Here is an 18,841-nt window from a genome sequence, read left to right as displayed (position 1 = left end):
AAGTATGCTGTGCCGCGGTACTCCCATCTCGTCTTGAAACTCTCCGCTAGATGGCAGGAGTGTTGTGCGCCTGAAGATATGGTGTGCCGCAACTTTCCGATCCATCTTCCATACTCGTCGCTAGATGGCAGAAGTGGTGTGCGCCTGAAAGCCTATGCTGTGCCGCACTACTCCCGATATACATCTTCCATACTCGCCGCCAGATGGCAGGTGTGGTGTGCGCCTGAAGATATGCTGTGCCGCACTACCCGGAACACAAGACAAGGCCAATCCTTCCTGCCCGTTTAGTCTTCATAGCTTGCTACTAGATGCGTCTTTCATGTGTGGCTGAGGTTATGACTCCGAGGTGCTTCTACCTATTTCAAGTCAATTATATTGATTATAATGAATCGCAAGGAAAGAGCATCAAATGATTCATATTTCATTCACACTGTATAATGAGGTTTATTTATCAGCTTCAATAAAAAAGTAATTTGTGATCATGGTCACAGTCACTAATTTTTACGATAAGTCATTTGTTTGAAACATGTCTCTAGAAATCAATTGCAGTGATACTGTAGTGGGCGGGTGGCAATCCCGCTATTGGTTTGAAACTGTACAATGTACATAGGTACAAATAATTACTTTATCTTGATTGAAACTCCGGAGTTCGGACATTTTGACAGCGATCATTGACCCTGCGGTCTCTGAGGGAGACATGACTGTCTATCTTGCTGAATCTCGCCTAAAGGTCACCGAATGCCCACCGGCGTTTCTGTGTGGTCAGTCGATCGGCTATAAGGTCAGTGCAGCTGCCGGGCCGTGGGCACAGTGTCAGGGCGCGTCGTCGCCAGTCCCCGAGGGAAATCCATCACCGCATCCAACGCACAGGCACCGGTACACCAGAGTTTATTGGAAAACAAGCTAGGGCGAGCGCAGCGCTCGCGTCAGAAACAGTGGCCCGCGACGGGGGATGTCCGGCGCTATCATCGGTGTGCCGCGCAGTCCCCGAGGAGCCCACAGACCACAATATGGAAGGGCACTATGATATACAACGGAACTGCAGCGCCATCGCGCGGCGACCCGCCACACTAATAACGCCACCACTACCTTCGGTGTAAGGTCAATTGCTAGAGGTTTCGGAATCTGGGCACGCCATATGTGCATCTTCTGAATATGAATAATCTGCATTACATAACGGTAACATTGGCATGCTTCCACCGCAGGGTTATGTAATCGAGAACAAACAAAGTGATGACAGCTGAGAGCATTCAATGTGACTGCTGAAAGGGTCATCCATACTACAAGCCTCGGCTATTCAATATTTTTATAGCATCAGCATCTCCGTTGTCGCCGTTTTTTTCGAATCATTAGAATATTCATGGCGACCCCACGCCTCCGTTTTTCTCTCGTCGCGCGGTCACTGACCGTTCTGGCTCCTGTCCAGGTTGGCGGGGCGGACAGGGAGGGGTGGTGATCAGCGGATCTGGCACCTTCGCGGCCGTTCAGGCCCGCCCTTCTCGGTCCGCGGACACATCAGTCCAGTCGTACCGCCCCGTGGGTCGCAGCTTAGCCCCTCCCCGTGGGCGGAGGGGCTACCGCTCCCTCCGCCGCGAGGGGCTCGTCAGCCATCGGTCGGCGGAAGTGTGGGTGAGGGTCACTGACAGTCAGACGACAGTGGGCTACAGTCAGTCACTGACTGCCCGCGAACACAGTTGTTAGATGACAGTTGCGACAGTCACTGTATCGACAGGGCGATCCAGCCAGCTGACAGTTCGGTGACAGTATCTAACAGGCTATTCTCGGTAACAAACCGGTCGCGTTCGATTTTGCTCTCCAGCGTCTGGGGACCCATCTGTCTGACCTCCGTCTAGAAGCTGATTGTCTGGGGACGATCGGCTAACAACAAACCGCACCCGTCTACAGAACCCACCGGAAGCCAGCCGTCGCGAGACCCACACCGGGTCCCGGTAAATGACCAGGACCCGCCTGAGTTCATTTCGCTGCCCATGTCAATTACAACAAACTGCACGGTAACTGCCAGTAATGGGAGCTGAAACTGCGCAACTATGTACAGGGCACATAACATACATAAAGGAAAACGTCGTCGCAGGTCGCTGGGCGCGCCAAACTGCGGTGCGCTTTCTGCACGATACAACCGGAATCAGTCACAGGGGAGCGCTCCAGAGCTAGAGAGCTCGCGGCTCGCAGCCAGACAACCCAGCATTGGAGTCCGGCACATGCAACATATAGTCGAGAACTCGCATAACAACAATGTATCTGATAAGCGTTAGCGTCAAACAATCAGCCTTGATTGACAAAGAGATAGATCTAGCGATGGTTGTAGCGCCAAAGCCTTGCTCTCAAAGCGAAAGAAGCCTACATCTGGTGTACAGAATGCCCACATCTCTACATATTGACATCGTTGACAATTCAAACAGCTGAGTATTACGAACAGTATTCTCGCTAAGATGAGTTCATGAACAAGAACAGTGACCTCTCCAGGAGCCTCCGCGATGTCTTTAGTGCTGGGCCACTATGAGTGGCCTTAATAGCCACGACATGGCACGTTTATCCACACATCTAACGTGGTATTGAACAGCCCACAGGAGCACAGAAGGTATACGAGCAGCTCTCGCAGCCGCTTTCACCTGGCCCGATTCACTGATGGGCCAGTGATTAACTCTTGGTCCGCTGGTCACACTGCCGAAATGGGTACCTCTATCATCCTGTAATCACCCTCGAGAGGAAGCCGACGACCTTCTCCTCGCTGTGTTTGATCTTCTAGAGCGTCCTGCCCACGCAACTGGGGATGCGGCTAGACCAGACGCCGCCGGGCAGACACTCGAGAGTGTGCTCTCCGACCAGCTCCAGACCGTTGTCGCACGTGAAGACCACCACCTCGTTGATGGAGTAGTAGAACTTCACCTTGGAGATGGTGCCGCCGATCGTAGAGCCGGGGTACGTGCACGCCCGCACGCCTGACGGAGATTGACGGAGATAGACGGCGAATAAGACATTCTGAATACTGATCGGGCAGCTATCGAGCTTTACATGGCCTGTGCACTCGTCAATTACCGACAGACATTTGAAAGTTGTTGGTCACAAGTACGCGGTACACAAGAAACATGGTCAAATATAACAAAAGAATCCATATCAATTTCCCCATCAATATTGTAAAAGAAAAGGCAAATAAATACAAAACTAGTCATCTGATCAGTTATGGTGCTAAGCCAACTCTTCAAATAAACGCACTACATTATATATTCAGTGACTCTGAGCAAGGCATTTATCATTAGAGATTAATGCCACCAGTGCGCCATATGTCGCGTTCTCTCCTTTATCACCATAACCACACCGCGCATCGGCGGAGAGGAGCTCACATTGCGGTATCTCCCGAGACCATTCCCTGGTCTCGAGGCACTCGACGATCGGCTGGCCCTCCATCATGTAGCCGTGCTTGCACGAGAACTGAATGACGTCACCGACCATATGCGGCGCGTCCTGGGGCGTCATCATGCCGTTCTCGGGCACCTCGGGCGTCTGGCACAGCAGCTCTGTGGGCATAAGACGCATGTGCAATGGGCATGCATATGGGGAATGAAGGATACGTTGCTAAAAAGGGAAAACATTTCCCTAGCGGTTTCAGCTGAGTATAGCAATGTTAATTGCACAAAGAAGTTGAAAACAATCAGTTTGTGATGTGAACAAGCTGTAAAATGAGTACATATTGAATGTGAGCACGTACGCACCTAATTAGTTGGCGAGTAACATGGTTAGGTATCGATTGATTATATTCGCATATGTAGAACGGACTTGATTTAGCAAGTAGTTGGGTCCGTCAAAGAACAAAAAGGTTCAAGAAAACTTCAAACAGTGATAGAATGAGAGAGAGAGAGAGAGAGAGAGAGAGAGAGAGAGAGAGAGAGAGAGAGAGAGAGAGAGAGAGAGAGAGAGAGAGAGAGAGAGTGAGAGAGAGAGAGTGAGTGAGAGAGAGAGAGAGAGAGAGAGAGAGAGAGAGAGAGAGAGAGAGAGAGAGAGAGAGAGAGAGAGAGAGAGAGAGAGAGAGAGAGAGAGAGAGAGAGAGAGAGAGAGAGACCGGAACTGGCTCTGACTGACCTTCACAGGTGGGCGGCTGTTGCGACCACTGTCCGTTCACCTGACAGTAGGCCTCGTGGGCGCCGACCTTTTGGTAGCCCCGCGGGCACTCGAAGATGGCCTTGCCGGTCACTTGTCGGTTCAGAATGGCCACCTTGACGTTGGGGTCGGCGATGTTTCTGAACTCTGGACACTCTGGGGATGAGAGAGTCCAGGGGCTGATCGATCGGTAACGGACAGAGGCGGCGGCGCGGAACATGGGCCAGCACAGCCAGATAATTTGTTGGACATGGGCCTAAGTAAGTTCACTGAGAGGGGGAACACTTTTTCTATGACAGGGGTCGAGGTAAATGCATTCATTATTTAAATATTAGCAATTGAGCACTGGACATTGATGACAGTTATAGCGTGTGGCAAAAAATAATTGGTCACTTTGCAGTTTACCGCAAAAGAATGTCAAAGCTAATAAAATTGAATATCTTTGAAACCGACTGGATATTGCATAGACCACGGTGATATTTTGCAGGTCGATACTAAATACATGATTCATGCCTACACAATAAATAATTATACCTTGGATCGATTCGAGCACTTCTAAAACGAAAAAATATAGTTGAATAGAAATGAAAACAAGTGAATTTGTTGGTTATTTTCAAATCCAGCTTATTGATTAGAACGGCTCTGGTTACTTTATTTTTTATGATATACTAGCCCACTGTTGCCGGATGTAACGGCATGTGAAGAAACTGGCAAAATTAAACGGCACACCAATACAGTGTTTAAAAAGTTCTAGCCATCAATCCGCCAGCACATCGCACATTTCCAACTCTAACTACAAGCATGTATCACCAGATAGCACAGACTCCTTGGTAGCATCGGCACAGGTGGCTGCGAAATGAGCCTGTGTCGATCCCACAGCACACCTTTGGGAGCTGTACCGAGCACGACACACACTCTGCCATCAATCATGCAGGAACAACCGAGAGAGCCGGCCCATTCGGCAGATATATGTTCTGCTGACGCCTGATAAAGGAGGGATAAGCCCACAGAGGATATGTCGCAGAGAGAGAGAGAGAGACATCTATCCTAATCGTCGTGATGTGGTTGGAATTAATTGCAAGTCGGTCGTCTATGCCTTCAAAGTGGAGCTGTTGAATAGAGTATGTCAGAGAGCTAGATAAGCTGAAATGAACAGGGTTGCGATTTTTTCTTCTTTTTTTCGCGGTCAAAGTAGCTCGTTGTTGTTTGGCAAGACTTTGCATTACTGTCGTGATTAATAGGACTGCTTTATATTGACTAGCGCCTTCCTGCTTTTAAATGCCAGGATGGACTCGGAAAAATGTTGACTCTCGAAGATTGAATGTCATACAAGAATGTTTTATCATGCATTACCTGATTGAAATGCTGAGTTTATTGCTTTGTTTTTTGTTTGAGCTAAAGAAGAGTTAAACCGCCCGTGGCAGTTGCAGTGGTCTGATCATTGCACAAAGCAATGCGGAGGGTCGGGCCATTTTTTTCCACAGTTTTATTCACATAATTCACATAAAAATACCGGCAAAAATAAGCATGAAACATTGTTGTGCTCACCATCGGCGGCCCGCCTGGCCAGGCCGGGACGGTGCCGCCCACGGCCCTGGGGAGAGCTGGGGGATGCTTCCCCAGCCGGGGAGATCTGATGGCTACCTCCCCGGCGCTCCAGGTGGGCCGCCAGCCCCCGCCCGCACCGCCCGGCAAGCAACCCCGGGCGGTGCCCCCTAAAACCACCGACCGGGCGAGCGAAGCGTCGACCCGTCTAGGTCGGCGCTCCGCACGCCCGGCCGGCCGACCGGCCGCTCACAGGAGGGGCCAGTCCCGGGTCGGGCCATTTTTACGCCTCTCCCCTATAGTACTCGGCTTTTATCCACGTAACGATAAACGCTCAGTGGTGCTTGAAAGATTGTCAAAAACAATTGAGAAAAGACTGTTGTCATGCTCTGGATAAGACGAAACGTATCGTCATCAGAGGTCATCAAAAATCGCATGTTCATTGTTCACTATTTTGACATTGTTTGATACAACTAACAGCTCATGAACTACCAGCTAATATATCGCGGAATGAAACATTCTATAAATCTTGCAATGGTATTCAAGGCAAGTGCCTGTCGCCGCTGCAAGATTCAAAACTTTGGAAATATTTTTGTAAGCAAGGCCTCATAACAAAATGTAGTGATAAGTGACATAAACCTTTCAGTTGTTACCAGTTATGTTAAATGCTTGACTGATATTGCTCGCAATCATTGGCAAGCCACTAACAAAAAGTCACGCACCACGCCTACGGCGCACCAGGCCTTTTGAGCTGTCTGAACTACTCGCGAGGTCAATATCCGTCCCATACAGGTCCCATCCGTACACAGGTTCAACCCAGCAACAGCGCTCTCAAAATGTCTGTGCTACATCGACCATCCGTCACAAAAATAGTCATGGCAGCATTTGTCATCCTGTCACCGCAGTTTCTGGGGCTGTCATGTGCCAGTTACATTATGGCAAAAGTCAACCTGACACGTAAGAGCGGAAAACTGTTAAACCGGGATGTGCGACGATCTTGAGAGTCTGAGAACTCTCTCCGCCCACAGTCATCGGCCAGATTACCACAGCGCGGCAAACTCTGGGATTCCTCGGCGTTCCTTCGCCAGAACCGCTCCGGAATGTAATTACCTGCTCAAGTGGCTAATCGGGCTCCAACAGCTTCTCTAGTCTCTAGACACCCACGGAGCGTGGGCTCTAACGGGGAAAGGAGAGGACGGTGAAACGTGGGGAATGGGGATGGTTGCAGGTCGGTGACCGATTTCAGTTACCGTAAAACGCTAGTCAAATAAAGTTATGTACGCATGTACGTACAGAACTTTATTCTGTACGTACAGAATAACGTTCAGAATAACGTTCTGTACGTTCTGAATGTACGTACAGAGCAGAATAGAACCAGTTGCATAAAACACCGAGACGTACAGAATAACAAAACATTTTTTTTTTGAAATTGGTATAGTTTGAGACACATGATAGGCTAATGGCTACATCTAATTTCAAAGTACCGACTAGTGAATCATTAACGTCTTGCATAACCAATGAAACAGATAGCTCCTAGGACAAGTAATGTTAAGGAATTTTTTTAAAGAGCAAATAACAATATCTCATTCCGTCGACATCCAAATGAATGCAAGTGCAATAAACATTGATGTGAGAAGTTAGCCACATGAGACAGTACATGCGAATTCCGGTAGCATGCATTGCAGATATCGAGAGTGTTCCATCAATGTCGACAAAATAACCCCGTCTGGCTCTGCCTGCCTGCGGCTGGCAGATTTTTTTTTTAGTAGACTGTACAGCGCACAATGCGCATCCTATACATCTATTCAGCATCCAGTAATGCTTACAATAATCTATGCATATTATCTTTTTTAGTGAGCTTACTTCCAGGTGAATTCATGGAGACCCAATAAGTATTTGTTTCATTATCATCACCTAAGCCGCCTCTGAAGCGAATTTAAAATAGATTTTCAACAGTCTTCGAAGCATCGAAGACCTCAAAGTATCCAAACCAAGCAGTGTGTGCATGTGAGCATATTGTATGACCACATCGCAAACATAAATGTTCTACTGTGCACACATCAATGCAACACCAATAATCAAAGTCCATTTGCCTTGAACACCAAAATTACACAAACAACACCACACCCAAACAGCACCCAAAATTACAGACAAACGCAGCAATCGCCGCATTACCAGCCAATCCAGGCAGTACAAACACAGTGACAAGCGTGGCGTTCGGTGCAGAGGTGCAGAGGGGACGGCACACGCACACCTATGGGCACAGCTGGGACGCCGGCCGGGCACCCACCTAGCCTGTCTGACGCGAGGCCGGGGCGCCAGTGCTCACCGATTGTTTCACAGTGCGGCATCGGCGCGCTCCAGTTGCCCGAGGGCAGGCAGGTCATCTGGTGCGCGCCAATCAGAGTGTTCCCATTGGCACACGAAAATTCCACCTGGGTGTTCATCTTGGTATCGTGTGTGCTCTTGTAGAGGCCCGGCCGTTCCGGCACGATTGGGCATCGCACCGCTGTCGTTCACAGACAAGGGTCAAATAACGGAATAACAACGGTCAGCCAGACACGTGCAATCGAAAAGTTACTACCTTAGCACCACGAATGACCTGAGTTAGTGTGGACAGCAATTGCATTCAGAGATAGGGGCCACAGCGCCAAAATGAGATGAGGGCATTTACCTAGCGCAATATGAGACGATACATTTCGGCGTCGCGCCGCTGAGCCAGACACTATACCACGCTATCCTATGAATGGGTCGACCTTTGTTCGCGTTAGCCGGCCCGGCGAGTGGCTCCAATAAGGAGAGGCCATTTGGCTGAGCTCTGGGCTGTTCAGACCGGCCCTGCTGACTGACCTTTGACCTCTATGTACACTCCGTGGCGGTGCCGAGGAGGTGTAACACAGGTGTAAGAGCCCGAGTCCTCGGCCTGGGCGTGGTAGATGCTCAGACGGTACTCAAGGTTCGAGTCGCGCCCCTCCTCCGTCGTCCAGCCGTGAGGGTAGGTCCTGCAGGTCAAGCCAATGCAGTCCATAGAAATCGGGTCAAAAAGGATAGGTCAGGGTGGATCAGGACAGATCGACTTTCTGTATCTTCAAAGCTGTAGGCCTGACAGCTCTTCTCGCGGTCTTTTTTCGGTCGAAAATGGCAGAACATGACATCATTCTGACGTCATTTGTGGCCAACCTATCATAGCCGCTAGATTTTTTTTTTGTCACAAAGTGTAAAATTGATGCCCGGAGGGGTCCTGAAAGTTTGGTGGCGATATCTCCAGCTGTTTAGAATATATCGACGGAAAAGGACAGGGGGTGGGCCGTTTCGGCACCCCCCCCCCTACGGGGCGCGGGTTAATCGATGATGCTCTCTGATAATATGACAAAGCATGCATATAAGCAATTAGTACAATCCTAGGTGACAGCTACTAAGAGACACACTGAACCTAATTTGACCAAATCTGCACCTAATCTGCACCAGATGTGCACCTAATGTGTAACAGATGGCCGTCGTGAAAACGGCTATTAACTGCCTAATGAACAACCATGCCCTCAATACCATCCTTTACCTGTGCTGATGCGATACCTCCCACGTCGGGGAGCCGAACTTTCTGATCCACAGACACTCGAGGTGCAGCACGGCGCCGGGGTACACGATCAGCTTGCCGTCATTGCTCTGCGCGATCGGCCCCGACTTGTGCCGGAACAGAATCGTCGGAGGTTTCTCCACTGGTGGCATACGGAACGGGCATAAATTTATTGATTAATGAATACTAAATGTCCGTAAAGTTAGGGTTTACTCATGTCGTTAGAAAATTTTGAACCCTCACATGTTGTCGAGAATGTCATTTTGACATTCATCAACATTTTTATTAGATTTGTGTAAGTTTATACACGCAAAATGGACGCCATGCCCTAGCCTTACCTATGGAAATACGCCCATGTCATCATCAATCATCAGACGCCACTTTCGTCATCCCATCACCATCGCATAAACATTCCATCGCCATCTCATCACCATTCCATCACCATCCCATCACCATCCCATCATCACCCCATCACCACTCCCTAACCACGCCTCCATCCGGTATACTGACGTGCATAGTCGTTCATCTGGTTGAGCCCGAAGCAGATGGGCCGTGCACCGTCCCAGTCGCCTCTCACACAGGTGCGCTGGTTGCTGCCGATCATGGCGAACTTGCCAATGTCATCGCACCGAAACGTCTGGAAATGAGTGAATAAGTGAGTCCGTGAATAACTGCATCGTGGTGATGACAGTGGTTATAATCATAAGTTAGTCACTAAGTTTCCTGCTAACGAGGAAATATGGCACGTTTCACATGTTGGCGATCGCCCGAAGATATTCTCGTAATTTTGGCATCAAATATAGTGAAAGAGCTTTATTAAAGTTGTCAAGTTATTCACTCTTCAGATAGCTCTAATGAGTTAATGGTTTAAAAAAGTCTTCTCTAAGCCTCAAATGTATAATCCAGCTAGTTCGTGCTTTTTAAAGAAATAAATCCGTAGTACTCAGGTCTCAGAGCACCACCATTTGATTCTGAGATGATTAGCAAATCGTTATAGACGGCACTGATCTAACCCACTCATGCTAATGAAAAATGCATGCTATGAAATGATGTTTATCTTGGAAAATGCATCAGCCCCATTCGTATTCAGTTGCCTCGGGATTTACCCCAGACGTCAGTGCTAAGAAATATCTGGCTACTTCAATCAATTGAGTTTGCAATGCAATCAAACCTCATCTCAGAAACAACAGTGTAAAAACCTCTTGGGAGAAATATTTCACAATCTTGATTATTACAAATTAAATTGAAAACACTGGGAGACTAGACTCACTAGTTTGGTTCCCGGAGGAAATTCGACCTTCTTTTCCAGCACTGGCTGGTCTTGGAAGAAGGTCATCACATTGATCATGTCGTTATAAAACGTGCATGACTTGTTCCTCATGTACATTGGATCTTGCAAGTCATTTTCATCTGAAATGAAAGGCACACAACCATCAAGGTTAACCTAGAAAGAAATGATGCAAGAAAATGACACGAAACGTTGTATAAACAACTGACAATCTCCGCATCAAACAATAAGCTGAGAATGTAACACTCAATAAAAAACGGCTCGATTCAAAACAAGGCATGGTTTTGTAAAATGGCAATATTCCCGATGCATCATACCTACAGGTCTATCTGCATAATGATAATCTTGCAAAATAATCAATCATTACTTAAAACTTGATCTTTTTCTAACGAACTTTCCAAAACATTGGCGTGCTATTGACCACGACATGCCTAACTTTCTTGTTTGTTGGCAACTCTGAGCTACTCGAGCTGTTCGGGAACTATGTGCCCACCCCTGCCCAGTCTCACTGCCCGAAACTGAGGGAACGACCGACCCCCAACCCCACCTCCCAGCTCCACCCCTCCCAGTTTCACTTACCGCAACTAAGGGAGCCGCCGAACCCCCCACCCCATCCCCACCCCTTCCCGCCCTGAGGGAGTGGCCGACCCCCCCCCCCCCCACCCCGCCCAGTTTTACTAACCGCAGCTGAGCGAGCGGCCGACCCAGCTGCCATCCTCGCACATTATCCTCCAGGACGTCTTCTCGCCCCCGACTCCAGTGACGCAGTCAAACGTCACCTCCGAGCCGTCTGGGAACCTGGCCGACCAGCACACAGACATACAACCTCTGGTTAACGGCACCAAAACAACGGTTGGTGTCGCTCATTTTGCGGTGAGCGATGTGCGATGTGGGATGTAAGCTCGCGGCTGCTGCACCACGATAACGCAAACGCCGCACAATGCTCTGTTTACCAGTTTCTGGTCGGGAAGAGGACGGCAGTGCGGAACAGCTCTCAGTGTGCCTGGCTCCGCGTGATATTTTGCCTTACCTACCTCTAGGGGTCATTGGGAGGGGCAGAGAGACGTTTTTAGGATGAAGGCTTAACGACACGAAAAAAGCATTAACAATAAATGTACTGTATAGAATTGAATGTATGTAGTGATCGCACCTAAGAGAGTCAATGGGAGAAAAGATATTGAGCTGTTTTATCAGAGAGCCCACGGCAGCAGGCGGCGTGGAAGAAGTCTCAGAGCGCCATACAGGAGGCGTTATGACAGATCAATAGTGGCCGAATGGGCCCCCGAGTCGTCTAACTGGATGACACGTCAGTCGTTTGGAGGCATTTTCAGCAGCTACGTTCAGTTAAGGCTATTTTCAGAGACCGAGCCGTCCTTTTAATGTCTCTGTCAGTGGACGAATAGTGCTCAAATGATAAAATGCTAGACACGTTTTTCAACAGTAAAGGAATTCTACTGCGTTTTATTGTAACTAAAATTGTCTAAAAATAACACAATTCATTTCATTGTACTACTCCAGTATGCTGTTTCAAAATATTCTGGAATCTCCCTTCACCCACATCCCGTACTTATCCATTCGTCTCCAGTATTCATCCAGCCCCCCACCCCTGCCCAGCAGCCCACCGCAGCGCCCCGGTGCCCCCCTCGAACTGACTGTTTCTCGGTGCCGTTGGCCAGCTGGCCGTCCGTGTAGATGACGCTGTTCTGGATCTGCGCCGGCGGTCCGCACGGCTTCCTCAGCCCGCTGAGGTCGCCGGCAGTGATATCCCCTCCGACGGCATATTCTGAGCGCTGGGCCAGTGTGCCCTCTGGCAGCACCTCGGTCAGCTGCAGAGGCTCTCCAGCATAATCTGGGGAGGGGAGCGGGAAAATTGGACATGACAGCGCACAATAGAAAATAGGATACAATGGGAGTGAGCCTAGTTATAGATGTTCGCAACGCAGCTAATAGAAATACACACACGGTAAAAGGCTGAGACGTACGGAGTATGCCGTTTATGTAAAGCATGATACAGCGTTGCTAGGCAATAAAATGCAGATTGCACAATCACGTCGTCCGTGCAGCGTGACATTTTGCAGATTTATTTATAGTCACCAGGATCTACATTCTAGATCAATATTACACGAAACGTGGCTGTATAAATAAATCGATTACTAGAAGAACGAGCCGCTCCTGAAATACTCGCCGGATGCCGCTGTGCCAGAATGTATCGACATTAATCAACGTTACTACAGCCGCACAGTCGGACGAACGGCCATGGACAATCTGGTCCCTGAGGGCAGGTGCGCCTCGAACTTATTGGCAACTGTGTCGTCCAATTTCAAGCCATGATTAGAGATTTATCGAATGATGGTGTAATATTCCGCAGTGGTGCTGCCCATGATTCCCAAAGGGTGAGTACTGAGTGATTTGTGACCTTCACCGCATTACTATTATTACTCATGGACGATATTTCTCCCGCTTACGATTTCACCAATAGCAATGGATGTTTTCTACTGAAATTTGATTAGTAGTTGCAGGCTGCATATTTCAGTATTTCTCTGCGATGGAATATGCAATAATGGCAAAAACATTATTTGCACCCAATGACACATCAATCCAAAACAAACGCTGATACGTTGTATGTATACCTCCCACCCTCATTCATTGCCGTACAGAAGCCCAGCTGTTTACCCACCGTTGACCGTGTTGAGCAGTCCCATCTGACACTGCGGCGGGGCTGGTGTGAACCGACCCGACTGGCACAGCACCGGCGGCTCGCTGGCCGCCAGAAAGCCCGGATCACACTGGTACGCCACGCCGAAATTGTGTGCCACAAACAGGCCCGACTTGTAGCCGGGCTCCGTGTAGGAGCCGTTCGACAGCGTCGGCAGCTGACAGGGAGCTGAAACAGGGGAGAGGAGAGAGGGTGAGAAGAAAAAAGAGAGCGGTGAGGGTTAGCTAAGCCCGGCGAGTAGCGAGAGTAAGCTGGAATAGGAGAGAGGGGAGAGTGAGCTATGAATGGGGAGGGGCGAGGGTGAGCTGAAGCTGAAGAGAGTGCTGCGGGTGAGCGGAAACAAAGGAAAGTAGTGAGAGTAGGTAAGAAAGAGGAAACAAGTGTGGGTAAACATGAAGAATGAGGATAAGATGAAGTTGAATAACGGTTTATTGCTTAAAAAGTTATTTTTCATGCTTGTAATTGCCTTCGAAAGTTTCGAGTTACGGCTGTAATACGTGCTAGCCCGCTGTCCGGATGCGCTGTCCCGCCGAAATTAACAGCCGAGTACATTTGTCGCAACAGATGGCAAAAGTCACGGCAAGCCCCGCCCGGCCAATAAGCGACCTCAGTGGGCGGCGGCCATAAATTGAACATTGTGTATCGATCGCTGGCCAAGCAGAGCTGTTTATGAGTCGAGGATCAGCAGCCACGGAATGGATCCAAATCCGCCTGGGAATATAACTGACTGGCCCGGCCACTTTTCCCGTAATGTTGAATTGTTAAACGTAGACGTGACTGCAGAATTGTTGGTTAGGCGAAACTGAGTGTAAAATAAATTAGCGATTAACGATGCGATGAATATCAAATAACAAATAGCAAAATCAGATATCGTACCCCATCCATAACGAAGGTTGAAGAATCATGACATGTCTCGCAAGTCAGATAATCGCATCCCCTGGACCGTGGACGCTTCATAGACAGCATGACATGCTCCCAGCTTCCTCTTTATACGATGTTATGTAAAATCGTTGCGTCATTAAAACACCATGTAGCTATGAAATTGTGCTGTAAAGCAGGTGACAAAAATACAAGAGGACCTTGTCGATTTCGCCCTTTGGGTGATCAGCAGAGTGTCTACCGCTGTCGCACTAGATGGCAGCACGCACGAGCGCCTGGAATGATGCTGTGCCGCTCAGCACGTCGGGCGCCACTAAAGGCTGTTTCTTCAGTTCAACTCCTTTCTATAAATCATCTGATATGTGTCGATTTGACTGAACGATAGACGAGCAGAACAGGTGAACGATTGGGGAATCAACCTCAGGATCGACTGAAGATGATAAAAAGGGAATGAAGGCTGAACTGCTCGCCAATAATAAACAATAAACATGTAGTAAAAATGCAAATATTCAGGGTCATTATGCGATGCCTCTTGTAGCGCCAAGGTGTTAAACATGTTGCAAATCAAATGAGGCAAAATTTAGTTGAAATCAAAAAATGACCCCTCAAAACCGATCATTTGAAATAACCAGCTACACCTCAAATCGCGGGCGCACCTCGACCCATCTGTACTCACCGGGCGCGCACTCGGGCACCTGATTGGTGAGGAAACCGTACCAGCAGGTCACCGCCGTGGCGCCCTGCACGGTGTAGCCCTCCTCACAGCTGAGGTCCACCACTGTCTCGTGGCTGACCTGCTCGGAGGTCGGTACCGGCTCACCGCGCTGCATCCACACTCCGTTCTTGACCTCTGGCAGCGAGCAGGACACTGGCGGAAGGGAGACACTGCGTCGGAGCCTGTCTTACGCTGAAGGGTGGCAGCAAAGCCTTCGCACATATTCCATTTCTCAACAGCTAGCACAATCAGTTAGCTTATAAGGATGACGAGGATGACGTTCTGAATCAGAAAAAATGACAAAACCTGATTCGGAGCAAAAAAAAACATAACAAGATAATAATTACGCTGAACAAAACACTTAACCATATTCGAAACACACAATAAACTATGCGCCGCATACGTTCCCTTGCAAATAACGAAAAAAATGTCTCCGAAGCGCATCAGCTTCTCAGTTTCCATGTTTTCCCATTTCGCCATTTCCCCATTTCGCCATTTCTAATCTGGCGAATGTCTGGGGTTGATGGAGATCAGAGGCTGCTTTGATCTTCCAACTATCGTTCCAAGCACCATCGGGAAATTAACTGCCATCAAAAGCGCTGCGCAGTGGTCACACCAAGACAATTGGTGGTGGAGACATACCTAGTTCCGTTGAAGATAATTGTAAAAATTTTATGGAGCATGGCAAGTCTCACACCATTGTGCTTACTGCTTACAGCACTGAGCCTTAGAGATTAGCTAATGAAATCAAAAATAATTTAGAACATGGTCATTGGTTATGTTGTTCCGCATCGATTTGTTCATTTCTCTGCCCCCTATTGAATTCACTGGGCTTGTGAGTTGTATGTTAACGCGATTCAGTATACCGATATACATACAGCAATCAATCGGCTCGGACCCCTTCCTCTACTCAGCTATTCAATCGGCTATCTGACACCACCCGCTAATGGAGATAAGATAGACGAGACTCAGCACCATCTATGCATTAGTCATTCATGAATCGCAGCTCCCTGGCAACCATCCACCGCATACCATCACCGTCTGCCGCCGGCCGGACCCGGTTCGTTCTGTTAGCAGACAGCTGCCTGACGTGTAACATCCGAGAGTGTAAAATGTACTAAACATGCCTCGCTGGCTACTTCCAGCGAAATTATGTGACACTATGTAGCGTGGTAAGTAGCGTGATTTTACCATTATTTCAGGGCTATGAGATTTGGGGTCATTCCTTAGTTTTACTGAGCTGGCTTATTCAGCTGCATCACAAGACTTATTTCAGTGCATCTAACCGTGTCATGCTGTATGTAGAGGGTGAAATGATGTTTGGTCATTGCTCGACAAACTTCATGCACAGCTAGTTAATGAATGCCAAGCTATATATCATTCTATAAATAGACCAAATAAAATATACAATCACGTTTTACAAAATTAAAGGATACAGAGCGAATATAATACGCTATTTTTGTGCCAAAGGCACAACCATGCTTTCCATCATCTCATCATGCCTGCCGTATTTCTCAATCACATCCCGGTGCCTCCTAACGGGTCAAGTTAAGCCGGCCGTGAGAGCCATCGATCCACTCACTGGCAACACAGTTTGGTTTTTCTGGCTTCCATCGGCCCCGCACGCAGCGCGCCAGCCGGTTGCCGATGTTGAGCTCGTAGCCGTGACCGCAGATGACCTTGACCCGAGAGCCGCGTGAGAAGGTGTTGTTGGCGTCCTTGCCGGGACGCACCACCTCCACGCGTATGTAGGACTCGTTGGGAATTGGCTCGCATGGCTCTGTAACGGAAATGATACAAATTAGCGAATTCCGGGTTGCAAGGAGATTGATGACCAAGTTTGAGTGGAGATGAATTTTGAACGACATGGTTTCATGCACACTATTAATGAATTCACATTGTGAAGAATTCAGAGAACTTTTACAATTCAAAATTCTCATCTTCTTCAGTCTCACAGCCCTTAGTCTCACAGTCTCACTTAGTCTCACAGCAACAGTACTGAGATAGATTTGAAATAACAGCAATACGTTTCACTTATCACTTAGCAACTGTGCAAGCAATGCCATAAATAGATCGTTTATGTAACAACGTTGGAACCGAACAGCACCAAACCAAGGTCTGTTGCTGCTGCTGCTGACATGTCAGAGAGCGAGTGCGTCGGGTACACACGGGCCGAGAAGCCGGCGGAGCGACTGGTGGCCCATTGTTCCCAGAGACCAGCCGACGACAGTTGGACATCCGCACCAACTCACCCCAAATACTTTGGATAAATCCAGTTAACAGAGCAAAAGTTTTCTAAAACTCCGCCACGGCTCAATATTGACTAAAGCTATGTAAGCGTAATGGTCATGAACGCAATGTCAAACTTCATCTTGGCAAATCTATGTCCGCTGACTGCTGAGCCAAGATCCTTTTGGGCAGTCTAATCAACGAAGTTCTTGAAAACGACTCTTGACTTAGGATGCTTCCAAAATAGTTTGGGCGTTGTTAATTTAGATTCTTTTTAAGATAAATATTGTAAATCAGACCAGATATAATGAACTAGCAATGTTCCATGGTCATGTATTACAATTAAACACCTCGGTAAGGATTTCGATAAACAACTTCCATTTCCCACTTTCTGCTTCACCGTTCCATTTCGTCGTTCCCTTTCACATTTCATCGTTGTCTGACGTTCCTTTTCACCGGTTCACTTACGTCTACGCCTCCGCCGTCTCCGCTTCCTTCCGCCGGCGAGCCGCCGCCGACCGGCGCTGGCCGAACGCGGCTGGTCGGGCGCGGCCGCCCAGCGCCGCAGCCGGCGCACCAGCGACCAGCGCGCGCTGCGCACCGAGCGCTTGTTGAACCATGACGACAACGTCGGGTGCCGGTCCAACGTGCAGCTGTGGAAAACAGATAAAGGGGTGTTGTTTGCCCAATCGGAGCTGTTTTCTACTAGCCCGTCGCCACCTTAGAGGAAGACAACTTTCAATAACAAGTTCTATTAACCCGCGCCCTGCTGGGGGGTGTTAGAACACCCCCCTTGTGGTTTTTCGCGAATATCTCAAAAACGGCGGCGCGGAGCGCCGCCATTTTTGGTACACCTTATCATACATCAATTCTACACATGTTGTGAAAATTTCAGACCAAGGTCATTCAAGGTCAGGTCACCACGTCACTTGAAGTGACCTCACCTCATAAAAAGTTTCAATGTCTGTCATAGCTACACCGAGTGACCGATCGCTTTGAAACTTTCAGCGATTGCTAAAAGCAATAGCATGTACAAAATGCAAACATTTTAGTAAATATTTTTATCCTTCAGCACTTCTCCTTTCTCCAGACCGCCTCTTCTGACCACCAATTTACATTTATGGCTACCTGGCTAATACCTCTTTCTGGAAGAACGGACAGCGACCGCCATTGTGTCCCCAAGGAGCAGCAGCTGGCTTGATTGCTCACTGGGATTTAATGAAGATGCAGAGTCACCTTAGAGGCGCGCCCGCTTTGTGTCTTGGCCACTCTGGGTGGGTGTATATCTGCGCTAATTAAGATGCCCACTCACCAACTGGCGAACGAAGATAAATTGAGGAACACGTCATTTACCAAAGAGAACAAACACGGCAGCCTATTTACACAGCAGATATTTTCCGGCGGCGGCCTGCAGAATATGTGTTTGATGAGGCGGCTTTTTTTTGTCCTCTGATTAGTAGCTGCATATTTTTGGATATTCGCAATTATGTTTTAGGGCCTTGTTCGCAATGCTGCATGTGAAAGAATACATGCAGAATTATGCACCCCTTAATATATTCTGCAAATTCCGCGATGAGTGCAGGGTGAACTTTGCTGCCGCAACAACAAAGATATAACAACGAAGTGGAAATAGATCTTCGCATGCACAAACCACCTGAAAGAGCGTTCTCAAAGAAGCTGCAACGTATTTAAGCTGACAAGCCGAAACGCAGACTACTGCTCAGTATCGAGTGTTTGAGTAAAATTTGCGAATTAAGAAAATAGGGTACCTACTGATAG

At 48.3% G+C, this 18,841-nt stretch overlaps 1 protein-coding gene across 2 annotated transcripts in view; it reads right to left on the bottom strand.

The window, feature by feature from the left end:
* Nucleotides 1-872: 872 nt before the first annotated feature.
* The window catches only part of LOC122379849 (sushi, von Willebrand factor type A, EGF and pentraxin domain-containing protein 1-like), a 111,389-nt gene continuing 93,420 nt past the window's right edge, over nucleotides 873-18,841 (bottom strand). The window contains exons 14-27 of one of the 2 annotated variants that reach the window (XM_043362397.1): nucleotides 17,531-17,715; nucleotides 16,416-16,613; nucleotides 14,795-14,986; nucleotides 13,201-13,407; nucleotides 12,177-12,372; nucleotides 11,206-11,321; nucleotides 10,506-10,645; nucleotides 9,746-9,872; nucleotides 9,218-9,377; nucleotides 8,512-8,663; nucleotides 7,952-8,170; nucleotides 4,099-4,272; nucleotides 3,363-3,536; nucleotides 873-2,960 (exon numbers count right to left, since the gene is read on the bottom strand). In XM_043362397.1, coding sequence (XP_043218332.1) covers nucleotides 2,764-2,960; nucleotides 3,363-3,536; nucleotides 4,099-4,272; nucleotides 7,952-8,170; nucleotides 8,512-8,663; nucleotides 9,218-9,377; nucleotides 9,746-9,872; nucleotides 10,506-10,645; nucleotides 11,206-11,321; nucleotides 12,177-12,372; nucleotides 13,201-13,407; nucleotides 14,795-14,986; nucleotides 16,416-16,613; nucleotides 17,531-17,715 — 2,437 coding nt within the window. In that variant the 3' untranslated portion in view covers nucleotides 873-2,763. The remainder of the gene's footprint in view (nucleotides 2,961-3,362; nucleotides 3,537-4,098; nucleotides 4,273-7,951; nucleotides 8,171-8,511; nucleotides 8,664-9,217; nucleotides 9,378-9,745; nucleotides 9,873-10,505; nucleotides 10,646-11,205; nucleotides 11,322-12,176; nucleotides 12,373-13,200; nucleotides 13,408-14,794; nucleotides 14,987-16,415; nucleotides 16,614-17,530; nucleotides 17,716-18,841) is intronic. The other variant, XM_043362398.1, reaches the window with a different exon arrangement.

This window comes from Amphibalanus amphitrite, unplaced genomic scaffold (assembly GCF_019059575.1).
Source record: "Amphibalanus amphitrite isolate SeventyFive unplaced genomic scaffold, NRLGWU_Aamphi_draft 000085F_arrow, whole genome shotgun sequence".
NCBI lineage: Eukaryota > Metazoa > Arthropoda > Thecostraca > Balanomorpha > Balanidae > Amphibalanus > Amphibalanus amphitrite.
The sequence above is the reverse complement of the archived record's forward strand: the minus strand, read 5'-3'. Positions and strand labels throughout refer to the sequence as shown.